Raw genomic sequence first — 13,769 nt, forward strand, 5'->3', positions numbered from 1 at the left:
TGTGGCAATCTTGAGTATGCTGTTCAGGTGTGTATCTGTAAGCTGCAAACCTAATTTTGATTTATTGACATTCATTATAGAAATCTCATGCTCAATGTTCTGAGCCTAGGAGCCAGGGGAAAACATGAAATGGCTGGGCATTGCAAACTTTTGTATGTCAGTTGCTTCATGTGTTGGCCAAGAACATGAGAAAGCATCCAGACACAGAAATAAGTACAACTTCCTACAAAGGGCACACAGTCTCAGCCTAATCTACTTCACTGACTTGTTGTTATTCCTCCTCTAATATAGTTCACATTGCTTTCTTACTGAGAAAGATTGGATCATGAGGGCATGAATACAGTGAAAAGGGGGAAGGGTACCCAGTTGCATCCAGGAGAGCCCTGGCATAAAGAGTACAAAACACACACACACACACACTGTAGCAAGGCACACAAGTTCCCTCCCTCCCTCCCCTTGGGAGGGGGAGGAGCCTCAGCCAGTGGAAGGGAAGAAAGGCTTCCCTTTGTCTCCGTATATGACAGAGACAGCCTGGCCAGGATGCAAGCTCTGGCTCGTTCCCTCCCTCCCTCCCCTTGGGAGGGGGAGGAGCCTCAGCCAGTGCTTTACCAGGCTCTCTCAATCCTACAGGTGTGCCCATCTATCTCTCCTGTGTGAATGAGACAGTCTGGTAAAGCAAGCTGCAATGTAGCAGCAGTATCTGAACTAGAAAAGGTAGCAGGAAACAGCCAGGTCCTTGCAGGCCAGATTGGAGCCCTCTGAGGGCCTGATCTGGCTCACAGGTTTGACACCCCTGTTTTAAATATTGTAAGCCACCCCGTGTCCCCTGTGGGTAGATGGTGAAAGTTAGAAACTAACTAAATAAATCAGAGTGAATTAACAGAACAATAAAGAAAGGAAAATTACAACATGGCTACTTTATGTGTTTGATGTTCAGTATTTGTGCATATTGCAGCTTCATTGCAGAATACTCTCTTCCAAGAGGCCATTAAAAGCATGTGCTGCAACATCTGATTGTTTTGATGTGTACCCTATACTCTGGACAACAGGCTACTGTTAGGATAGTATATGTAGAAACAGAATGGTTTCCCAAGTGGCAAAGGTGTCAGACAAAGATGTATTTTATCTCTGTATCTCATCAATCTATATGCAGAACATAACATAAGGACAGATGGATTAGATTCAGGTGAAGGTGGAGTGAAAATCGGTGAAAGGAACATTAACAATTTGACATATGAAGATGACACAACACTACTGGCAGAAAAGAGCAAAGAATTGAAATGACTACTAATGATACTTAAAGCAGAAAATGCCAAAGCAGGATTGTAGCTGAACATCAGGAAGAAAAAAAATAATGACTATTGCAGAATTATACAACTTAAAACTGACAATGAAGAAATTGAAATTGTTAATGATTTTCTATTCCTTGGCTCAATAATCATCCAAAAGGGAGACTGCATTCATGCTGGCAATTTCTTCTGGGGCAAACAGCCTTCTCCTGGCAGACTGGATCTGTGGGATCCGAAGAAGAAGAAGAAGAAGAAGAAGAAGAAGAAGAAGAAGAAGAAGAAGAAGAAGAAGAAGAAGAAAGGAGGAGGAGGAGGAGGATTGGATTTATACCCCGCCCTTCACTCAGAGTCTCAGAGCGGCTTACAAACTCCTTTCCCTTCTCCTCCCCACAAAAGACACCCTGTGAGATAGGTGGGGCTGAGAGAGCTCTTTCAAGAGCTGCCCTTTCAAGGACAGTTCTAGTCAGAACTATGGCTTGCCCAAGGTCATCCAGCAGTTGCGAGTAGAGGAGTGGGGAATCAAACCTGGTTCTCCCAGATTAGAGTCCGCACACCAAACTGGTATATTTTAGTACTCTTACATTTCAATGTTACATGTATTTTTGAGTTTAGCTTATGGTTGGACTTCCTGAAAATCTTTGAGAATGTCTTCCTGAAAATCAAGATGCAAATGCAACAAACAGATGTAGGAATATAAGAACAGCTGTGCTAGTTCAGACCAGTGGTGCATTTAGTTCAGCTTCCTCAGCAACCAACCAGTTGGGTTTGTAGCCATGGCAGGGCATTTTGGGGCCATGCCCCACAAATTTGTATCCCTAAAACATTTTTTTACTAGCCAGGCCATGGCTCATTGAGGAGGGCTGGGGCCACTGGCTCCCTTCTCTTGCCAGCTGCCTTTGCTCTGTTGCAGTGGGTGCCAGGAAGGTCAGCAAGCAGCACATGAAGCTCCAGAACCAAAGCAGGAACCATGGCTGCATGGCTCAGCTCCTCCAAGGATGCATCTGGTAGGAGAAAGCAGCACTCGGGCTGCTCCCAGCAGGGGGGAGCGGTTTGGCTCCTGGGACCTGCCCCCAGTCACTGGGTGGGAGAAGGTGGTGCTCGGTTTATGGAGGGAGAGAGGGATGAAAGCAGGGGGCTCCGGCAGTTGGGCACATTAACTCTGCACCATGGCCAGGCTCCTTCCCCGAGCAAGTCCTACCAAGTGAGTGAGGGAGCACGCTGCTGGTGATGGTGCTGCTAGTACTGTGGCCAAACCAGGAGCAGCTCAGCTTGATCCTACTGGCAAAGCTGCTGGTGCCACTGACACACTAGGAACTTGCTCCAACTCCACTGCCCTGGCTCATTGTTAGGCTGTGGCACTGAGCCCTCCCCCTGCACGGCCACTTAAAGCAACACCGACTGGGCAAGGCTGGAGAACACAAGGAGGTGTTGGCATGGGGAAAGTGGCACTATGTGTGAATCTAGTGCTGGAGGATCGGTGGTTCAAAGCCGTTGGGGGGTGAGTGAGCCCTTTTATTATTGTATTTTTAATTTTGTGATGTCTTGCCCCATTAGTTTCCCCAGTGCCCCCCCTTAACGTTTCCTGGCTACGGGCCTGCAACCAGTTGCCCTCAGACAGAACAAAACAAAACAGGATACAGAGGCCAAGGCCTTCCTCTGACATTGCCTCCTAGCAATGCTATTCAGAGGTTTGGTCTGAGCATGGATGTGTGGTGGTAAAAAGTGATTATTGATGAGATCAGTAACCAGAGAGTGAGGCACCAGGCAAGGAACATGATAGTGTTCTCATGGTCTGCTACTTGCTCTCTTCCTAGTTTTAAGAGGTAAGGAAGAACCTATTTAAAGCCATTGAGTCTCTCTATGAGCAGCCATGATATAAAGTTTCTACTTTTGGGAGGATCAGACAGTGGAGACCCTCTTCCTCTTTCTGCTTTAATCGCTCCATTGCTATCTCCTCTTGCTTTTAAAGCAGTTTACAAAGATACTGCCCATAAGAACAGCCACGGTTCCACGCACTGGCAGAGGAGGGATATTTCTTAGGAGAGCACACTGTAAGACTCATTGACTGTTCATGCCACCATGGAAGTGTTTTCGTCTGAATAATCATAGCTACACAGAAGTCTCGTTCTCCAAAGTGCCAAGTAGAATGAGACAAGATTCCCCTTTAACAGATATCTTCCTTGATCAGTGATGACAGTTTTTGCTTCCCCTGCAAAATTGTTCTAATGCTTCAAGTGCCATGATTCTTCCTGGAAAATCCTGTCCCTTCCATGAACAACACAACCTCTACAGAAGGACTGCTCAGAAAATAAGATAATTAAGTCATTGGCTATGGTCACACACACTAAATAATGCACTTTCAGTCCACTTTCCAACTGGATTTTGCCTGTTCACACAGGCCCATTCTGCATCTAGCATTTGCTCTGCTGTTTTACCAAACCCATGTTGGAACAGAAATTTCCCTCTACATTGCATGCCACTTTCACTTTCTTTTATTGTTGGATTTTATGGTAGGGTCCACAATGCATGCCGCTTTCACATCATTTAATCTCATGGTTTTATGGCACTGTCTGCATAGATTTATGGCCATTTTATGGCTGTGCAGGGGTGACTCTGCAGTCAGTGTGGCATTGGCCCAGGGCTTTTAAATGTGGTTTTGAGCTGCATCTTTTTCTGTTCCAGTGTGTGTTTGGTAAAACAATGGAGCAAAGGCTAGATCCAGAATGGGCCACAGTAAAACACAGTTGGAAAGTGGATTATTTAGTGTGTGTGACCGCAGCCAATGCTGGAAAGTTTCATAAATTTCATCTCTTGAGAAAGTGGACCAGTGGCTAGGGTTTTAAAACAAACAAACAAAAAACAAAAGTGCTAAGGTTTATACCTGCCTAAAAGCCCTATTCTTTAAGACCAGATGTGATGGGAAAGGCTGTGGTTGCTCTGCAGTGATGAAATGTACTCTGGACATACTCAGGCTGCGATCATACACACTAAATCCACTTTCAATCCACTTTCAATGCACTTTCAAACAGGATTCTGCCAGTTCACACAGTAAAAATCCAGTTGGAAAGTGGATTGAAAATAGATTATTGAGTGTGTGTGATCGCAGCCTCAGAGCATTTTTTTTCTTACAGAAGATTGTTTCATGTGATCCTCACAAAGTCAGAAAGCCTAGATATGACACTATCTATCAGCTAGTATTTAGAAAACCAACAAGGATGGCAAGTAGCACTTTGAATTCATGTGTTGGTCTATTCTCTGTCTCCTGGCTGACCCCTGCTCTCCCTAACATGGACACATGGGAAAAAACCCAGAAAACATTATGTAAGACTTGTTTGAATAGCTCAGTCAAAAGAGACTGAAACTGCTGGACGATTCCCATATTTATCACTAAAACATTTCAACACTGCAAACCAGTGAACCTACCACACACACGGGTCAAGAGCCTGGAATTAATCTGGAGAAACAGAAGGCCTAAGGTTCAACTTGCAGTGAAACATACTTTACAGGAGGTAGCGGCTCCAGGTATATACTATATTTTATTCAGGAGGTCAGCCTAACTAATCTATTAGTCTCTCTAGTCTTGAAATGTATTAGCCTATACCATATAGTCTCTCTGCAAGTCAAGGGTGGTGGTGGTGGAGGAAAATCACTGAACTTTTCCAAGTGTAGGAAACAAAAAAGAAGGCAGGTTGCTGGCATATGAAGAAAGGTTTTTTTGCGACCATGTAGGGCAGGCAAAAAAAAAAAAAATATGAGTCTGTGATGTGCTCTAAGTAGGGCTGCCTTAAATGGGGATTCCTTTTCATGAAAGTTTTCCCCTCTTCATGAAAAGATCTCTCATTTTGCAATCCTTCTGAGCAACCCAACATGGGGCAAAATGTCTGCCTTCTCTAAAGTAGCTGTTGCAACTGCTTTAAAGGAGACAAATCTGCAAGAGAAGGGGAGGGATCCCAGTTGTGCAGCAAAAATTGACTGTCATCCAAGAGGATGCTGCTCATCTGGAAAAAATGTCCTGGATTTTTTACCTTTTGTTGTGAAAGACAAAACTCATAAAAATCAGTTCAGCCTTGGCTTTAAAGCATCCATGGGAGAAAACTCAAGAGAAAGAGGAGTGGCTTACAAAAAAGTGGCTGTCTCCATAAGGCACAACAATGCACCAAGTAAAAACAAAAGCAAAGTTGCACTGGATGCACTGGCCACACAGAGAGGAGCAGAGAGAAATAGACAAACTAGCAGTTTGTACACTGGTCCAATCAAGATGCCTACAGTAAATGGTCTTCATTCTGGGTAGAAGGCCTAGATACCAATATTTTCTCTGGCGATTTACAGTACAGAGTCATTTCAAACTACATCCAGTGAAATCAATGGGCTTTGACTGGAGTTGCTCTGTATAAGACTGCAGTGTTATAGTGTCAATGCAAATCTCATCAATTGCCAGCACTGCTTTGGGGGATTCTCCCTCATATATTAAAGAGCACAAACATAAAAATATTGCAAAATATGATTGCGAGAAACTTCTGTTTCAAAATATCAGATCTCTTCCTTCAGGGAGACACCTGAGCACTTGCATTCGTCTTGCTTATTGCTTGTAACATCACCAGATCCAGACTCTACATTGGATCTAGTCATCTGAGGATATAAGGATTATGCATCTTTCCTGCATTCCCCTTCCCTTAGCAATCCTTTCTGATCCTAGGAATATTTAGTCCCAGCACTGCAGGACCCATATGGATTAGTAGCCTTGTGGGTCAGAAGGCTGCAGTCGGAAGGAGAAAGGGGGCAAAATTGCCCTCTCATCTCTGCTCCCACAGCAGTATTGCACTGGCAGAAAAGGGTTTCCATTAGAAGAAGAAGAAGAAGAGAAGAGATTGGATTTATACCCCGCCCTTCACTACCCAAAGGAGTCTCAGAGCGGCTTATAAACTCCTTTCCCTTCCCCTCCCCACAACAGACACCCTGTGAGGTAGGTGGGGCTGAGAGAGCTCTTGACAGAAACTGCTCTTTTTCAAGGACAGCTGTGCCAGAGCTTGTGACTGACCCAAGGTCACATCAGCAGGTGCAAGTGGAGGAGTGGGGAATCAAACCCGGTTCTACTAGATTAGAGTCCACGCACTTAACCACTACACCAAACTGGCTCTTGACCCATATGTACAGACTCTTGACCCATATGTAGGGCTGCCAGGCCTCCCATTATGGTGGGAGACTTCCCGTCAACAACCATAGTTGCCTGTTGCTACTCCAAGTGGTGATGTGAGAAAATAAAATGGCAGCATTGGTCACATCCCCACAGTTTTACTATACAGCTTCTGATTATTCCTAGAGCTACCCTATGTCCCTACCCTACACTAACCATAGATATTATCAAGGAAGAATGCACAAAGACTTTTTCTGTAGCCAAAAGAAATGGAAAGTCTCAATGGATGACTGAAAAGTCTCGGTGGATGATTCCTAAAATTGCTAAAAATAAATGACAAGCAAACGTTACAGGTGACAGAAACAGAATGAGTAGGCTAAAAGCAATCTTCCAGCAATTCGCACACAGAGACAAAGAAAGCTACTACAATAACCAGTGTAAAGAAAGAGAACAGAACAGGAAAGAAGGAAGAACAAGAGAACTGTTCCACAAGATCCAAGGTATCAAAGGGAAATTTAAATCACAGCTAGGGATGCTGAAAGATCAACATGGACATACATTAACTTAACAAGACAAAATGCAGAAAAGATGAGAACAATACATGGAAGAACTATTTTTAAAAAGAGAGGAAAGGATGGCAGATTCCTTCAAATAAGAATCATTTGAAGAAGAACCTGCACTTTTAGAAAGCGAAGATAAAGCTGCACTCAAAGCAATTGGGAGAAACAAATCACCAGGAGAAGAAGAGATACCAATAGAGCTATTTCAAGCCAAAGAAATGGAGTCCTTCAAAATCTTAATGAGAAAATTCCAACAAATATAGACAGCAATAGCACACAGACTGTAAATGTTCAGCCTTTATTCTAGGACAAGTCAAAGATTCCAGTAACTATCAGACCGTCACATAAATTTTTCATGCAAGTGAAGTGATGCTCAAAATCTTACAACAAAGACTGTTACCATTTATGGAATGAGAAATGCCAGATGTTCAAGATGAATTCAGAAAAGGAAGAGGCACTAGAGATCATATTGCAAATTTACGTTGGTTACTGGAGCATATGAAATAATTTCAGAAGAAAATCATCTTGTGTTTCATAGATTACAACAAGGATTTTGACTGTGTGGATCATGAAAAGCTATGGCTGGTTTTAAAAGAAATGGGTGTGCCATGACATCTGATTGTTTTGATGCACAACCTATACTCTGGACCACTGGCTACGTTAGAACAGAATATGGAGAAACTGAACAGTTTCCAATTGGCAAAAGTGTCAGAGAAGGATTCATTTTATCTCCCAGTCTCTTCAAACTACATGCAGAACATATCATAAAGAAAACTGGATTAGATTCAGAAGAAGGTCAAGTGAAAACTGGTGGAAGGAACATTAACCAGTCGAGATATGCAGATGACACAACATTACTGGCAGAAGATAGTGAATATTTGTATCAACTAGTGATGAAGGTTAAAGCAAGATGGGTAGCCAGCAGAAAAGAATAAGAGTCCAGTATCACCTTAGAGACCAACAAAATTTATGGTAGGGTATGAGCTTTCGTAAATCACTGCTCACTTCTTCAGCTCTATCTGAAGTGAGCAGTGACTCACAAAAGTTAAAGCAGAAAGTACCAAAGGAGAATTACAGCTGAACATCAAGAAGACAAAAGTAATGACTACTGATGAATTACACAACTTTAAGGCTGGTGGCGAAGAAACTGAAATTAGTCAAGATTTTCTATTCCTTAGCTCCATTATTAACCAACAGGTTAGAAATCAGGAGGAGGAGGAAAAGGAGGAGAAGGAGAAGAAGAGGAGGAGATCAGATTTATATCCCGCCCTTCATTACCTGAAGGAGTCTCAGAATGGCTTGCAATCGCCTTTCCCTCCCCCTCCCCTGTGATGTAGGTGGGGCTGAGAGAACTCTTTTGAGAACTGCTCGTGGGAGAACAGCTCTGAGAGAACTTGTAATGACCCAAGGTCACATCAGCAGCTAGATGTGGAGGAGTGGAGAATCAAACCCAGTTCTCCCAGATCTGCACTCCTAACCACTACACCAAACTGGAGGCTGAGACCAGGAAGGGCAGCCACGAAGTAGCTACAAAAGATGCTTAAGTGTTAGGGTGTGTCACTGACAACCAACATCATGATAATTCATACTACAGTATTCCCCATTACTGTGTATGGGTATGAAAGTTGGACAATGAAGAAAGCATGCCCTATGTCACTTCCAGTGTTCCCCAGAAAGTTACATACAGACCCAGCCTATGTTGCACCCTCCCATGTCCCCGCCTCCAACTCTCCTGCCAGTTGCTATGCTCATCTTGGCAGCTATACTACTATTCATCTATGTGGGCCCTAAAACCCTGGGAATAAACTCGCCTGGAGTTAGAAAAACCTGCTGGGTGAAGAATGGGGAGAACACAGGGACGATTTATAACTGTTAGCTCCTTCCACGAACAGATCACTGGCTCCCATCCTCTGTACCTTCAAAGAGTGGCATGGACGGAAAAATCACTGAGTAGTACAGCTTTTCCTGTCAGTATAAAACTGATTTGGGAAAGGTTTGTACATGCAATCGGGAAAAGTCTGCATGTAATCAGAGCTGCTGGAGACTCAGTCGCTTGGAAAACTCAGGCATTCTCTGTCTGCCAAAATGGAAGCTGAGCTTTATGGAAAATCTGTCCTCAAGTGCTTTTAACTCCAAGGTGGCAATATAAGTGGCAAAATGGATGGGTTAAAAACCGAAGAAAAAAGTTTAAAAGTGGCAAAGAAAAGCCTTGGAAATTAAACACCTTTTGTGGAGAGTGCGGCATTGAAATTATCCCCCTCATATGAAGGTTTCTGATTCAGTCCAAACATTTCATCACAGCCTCCCTCCCCTCTCTCCACACCTGCTGCATGGGCACAAAGCCCACCACTATTGTGTGGGCACCCTCTGCCTCCACCCCAACAGCTAAACATTTAATGGGAGTACTGGCACCTGGCCCAAAAGGATTCTGGACTCTTTTTTTCTGCCACTGAACTCAGGCCTGTCCTTCCTTCACACTTTGGGTACCCCTTCCGCTTAAGGAAGCACTACCATTGTTGAAGAGAAAAAGATGCCAAACACCTCCATAATTCAGACACACAGCTTCCTTGGCTTTCACCAAGATGTTGCCTAGAAAACCTTTATTCTTTGTTGCAGCAGATGTCTTCAAGCTTAGCAGAGAACTGCTAAGCTAGCAAGCTCAGACAATTCCATTACGTTGCAGGATTTAAGCCAGAGACTGAAGTGTGTAGCCTATCTGAAATTTCAAAGTGATATTTAAACAGTGATTCTATTAAGTTAAAGTCTAAGAGAAGTGATTGACACCAGGAAGGAGTCTTGAAAAGTGTGCAGAAGCTTGTTTTTCCAGAAAATAAGAGAGGCAAGAAGAAAACAGGAAGGCAAGGCAATGAGATCAAAGTGACAATCTTAGACCAAGATAAGTAGATTTAAAGAGGGTTTGGGGCTATTTCTGGAACCTGACATAACAAAATGCCTAATGAAATACATTCAGTTGATGGTAAAAACATGTATCTATGTAACCTGAGATATGAGTGTCATTGGGTTTGTTTTGTTTTTGTTTTTGCAAAATATCAGCATCTTGAAATTAGTTTTTTTGCACAATTTAGTTAGCCAGATCCTTGTCACTACAGTCCCCTTGACAACAATGAAATTGCATAGATGTGACTGGCAGCAAAAAACAAAACAAAACAAAAAAGACACGGATTATTCAAGTGACTAAAAGATCTCTGTACACTAGATTCAGTTTCTACAGGTTAAACATCAAGTGATACCATCTTCAATATTCAGACTGAACCCTCTGTTACAAAACAGAAGTTTTCCCTAGACATCTGATGGTATTTATTGTACAAGGCTAAGTACTCCCTATAGGTATGGCATGATTTTAAAGTGCTGTGATTGTATTAAGTAATCACCATGCTATATATGGAAGGGATTAAGTGGTGTTTAAGTTGGTTTTAAGATAATAATTGCCAGTTAATTCTGGACTCACGTATGGTGTAGAACACACCAACCGCAGTGAGGGTCTCCTGAGCTCAGACATTCTCCACAGGTTGTGTACTGTTCACAGGATTCAACGGAAACCTGGGACACCTAGAGGAAAAAAAGAACACATCAAACACTCATTCAGTGCAAATTCACTCATCTTGTTTGCCAAACTAACTCAAGAAAACAAGCCACACACAGCTGAACTTCCTGAAGTAAATGAGTGACAAAATTTTAATTAAATCTCTCAACATTCTCATATAGATATGTGAATAGCTTGTTCCTTTCCTTCCACTGCCCTCATTGCAATGAGGTGGTGGAAGTAAAATTAGAGTCCACTACACTCGTTCCCCATTAACTTATTTAAAACATGTACTAGCTGCCTTTCTACTTTGTAAGAAGTCAAGGTAGTTTACAACCACGGCTGTCATATCTCTTCCCCTCACTGGAAAGAATGCCCCATCTCCTCTTAATTGTAATGGAGTTTGTGATTGCTGCAGGTAAATGTGTTTCCCTTTGTAGAGAGAAGAAGAAGAGAGAGAAGATATTGGATTTATACCCAGCCCTCCACTAACCAAGGGAGTCTCAGAGTGGCTTACAAACTCCTTTCCCTTCCCTTCCCCTCCCCACAACAGACACCCTGTGAGGTAGGTGGGGCTGAGAGAGCTCTGACAGAAACTGCTCTTTTTCAAGAACACCTCTGACAGAACTATGGCTTGCCCAAGGTCATCCAGCAACTACGAGTGGAGGAGTGGGGAATCAAATCCGGTTCTCCCAGATTCGAGTCCATGCGCTTAACCACTACACCAAACTGGCTTGTAGAGCATGTGAAGCTGAATGCAAACCATGGGTGGCTTTAAATCCTGCTAAAAAGAAAACCCTGTTGAACTTCAAACCTTGTTAAGGTGGATGCCAACAAGGGTTGTCAAATTCCAGGTGGTGGCTGGAGATCTCCTGGGATTACAAATGCTCTCCAGTTCACTTGGAGAAAATGGCCACTTTGGAAGGTGGACTCTATGGTGTTATACCCCATTGAAGTCCTGTAAAGGTTCTCTCTCCTCCCCAGACCACACAGGACTGGGAGGGGAAAGAATTCTTTACTGGAACAAAGGATTTACACAAGAACCCAGGAGAGGTAGGCTCTCTGGATTTAAGACAATAGCCACCAGAATCTTTTCAACTATAGTCCCCTTCCAGTGCAAGGGCAAGGTTCAGACTCTTCACTAGCCTCTGGCACTTATTACAAGAATACTCTTAGCATGGTAGCATAATGTGGTGAGCAGTTTCAGGCAACAGGAAAAAGGCTTGGAGTCAGTTTACATATCTCACAGACACTATTTATAACAAGAATAAAGTTTATTTAGCACAGGCTTGCAATCATAACTAGAAAGACTTTAAAAGAACATCCTAAGCAATATTTTGCCTAACTACACAATAGCGCATATTTACCAACATCAGGTAGGGTCAATAGTCCAGTGGGAAGACCAAAAATATCCTAGTTGTGGGGATGCTGGAGAGGGAATATTGGGGTGCAGTGCATATTCATTTCCTATCTCCTGTACTGGTTTATGAAGTGGAGCATACAATGTTTTGCAAGACAGCCACATTACCTCCTGTGCCTGTGATTACCTGCCCTGCTAGACACCTAACAGCAGACCAGCTTCAAGGAGAACCATGTAGCAGGAACTATTACATATTTGTTCCTTTACCTGGGGTAGGGTTCCCTGCATCCACCTGGTACTTCCTGCTACTGCTCTGAGCAGTGGTGGGAGAAAAAAAATTGGCCATCAGCCAACAGCATGACGTCACTTATGGGAAAACCAGGATGTGACATTAGTCATCTCTAGGAATGCCAGAAATTTGGACAGTTCCTAGATAGGCATGATGTCACAGCTGAATTTTCCCAGAACTGATGCCACATTGTTGTCTGCTGCCCCCCTCATGTCACCCCCCCCATCTCCTGCTGCTTGCCAGGCCAGGCCTGGCAACCTTAGCAAGGAGCATGAGGAGTGTCAGCAAGGGAATTTCCAATTGGAACAGAAGGGTAAGTGGAATAAACAGACAGCAGAACACCATGGAAAGCTAGTGGCCAAGGCTCATTGGCCATTGCCACATACTGGACTAAAACAAGTGCCCATTTAATATCTGATGGTTGCTGTGTTTGTGTCTTATGCTGGAATAATTTTTGTTAGGTTTGAATGTGCCTCTGTACTCCTATTTAATTGTGTCAGTTTACAGAGTATATGAACACTTTTCTCAACACAACAACAACAATTACTCATTCTCTAATAGCAAAAACACAAAGTTTACCATATGGTAAAGATTCAGTCATCTCATTGGCATGGCCTGTTGGTACTTTCTGTGACTGTGCAGCAGCCTAATAAGGCCAGAGAACAGGGCACAGCCTGTGCTGACAGATGGCCTAGCAGTCTAAGTTGAACACATCAAGGATCAATTCCTGGCTTGTGCAAGGAAACCTGTCTGCTAATGCCTCAGGCAGCACTTCTCCTGGCACAATTCTGAATCAAAAAGCTGTTCCCTCAAATCCCCAATTGTAAGAATGACTGGGGATATGGTTATGACAGGAGATGACTCTTTACGTGGCCTGGAGTAAAGGCACACTAGCTCCTTATTTACGGGCCAGTCACACTCTAAGAAGTGCTAGTGGCAAGAAGTGGATCAGGAATGCATCTTGTACTTGCAGATAGTTCCCCGCCCCCTTTTTTTTGTTCACTGGGTCAAGAAGAGTAATTATGACTTCACATAGACAATGGCATAACTCTGGCCTACTTTCTTGGTGTGAAGGGCACCACTGAGACTATCTTTTTTTTCAATGGCTTCAACATCTAATCTGCCTTACTGCTGAAATCCTCATCCACATTTAGTCAACTCATGTGTCCTTTGGGGTCTTTAAACACAGCAAGTCAAAGCACGACCCACAGATGTATTTTGTATTACCATTTGTATGATATCCCATCTGCACATATTAGTTTTTTTGGGGGAGGGGGATAACTATGTTGCTTTTCATCTCCTTAAAAAACAAAAGAGAAGACACAACTGTAAAGGGAAGATGGTATACAAATGCCTCTAATAAACAAATCTTGGCACTTTGTAATTGAAGAGGAAGAAGTACTTTCTTGCAATGGTCATATGGGGTATGTGCATGGAGGCAATACAAGAACATTTCAAGGTAAGAATCAAAACGAAATCCACAATATGGTGAGGCATCAGATGCCATGTGTAGAGAAGTATCCTATTTATCTCCAGTCATGCCACAAAAAATATCTAATAGGTACCCTGCCACTTGGGCAATTCCTTTGCAGA

General features: G+C 43.2%; 1 protein-coding gene across 1 annotated transcript in view; it reads right to left on the reverse strand.

Annotated features, from left to right (window-relative positions):
• Positions 1–13,769, reverse strand: part of LOC107107165 (plexin-A2-like) — a 552,061-nt gene that overhangs the window by 220,650 nt on the left and 317,642 nt on the right. The window contains exon 4 of the mRNA XM_015407422.1: positions 10,453–10,553. Coding sequence (XP_015262908.1) covers positions 10,453–10,553 — 101 coding nt within the window. The remainder of the gene's footprint in view (positions 1–10,452; positions 10,554–13,769) is intronic.

This window comes from Gekko japonicus, unplaced genomic scaffold (assembly GCF_001447785.1).
Source record: "Gekko japonicus isolate JY-2015 unplaced genomic scaffold, Gekko_japonicus_V1.1 scaffold322, whole genome shotgun sequence".
Taxonomy (NCBI): Eukaryota; Metazoa; Chordata; class Lepidosauria; order Squamata; family Gekkonidae; genus Gekko; species Gekko japonicus.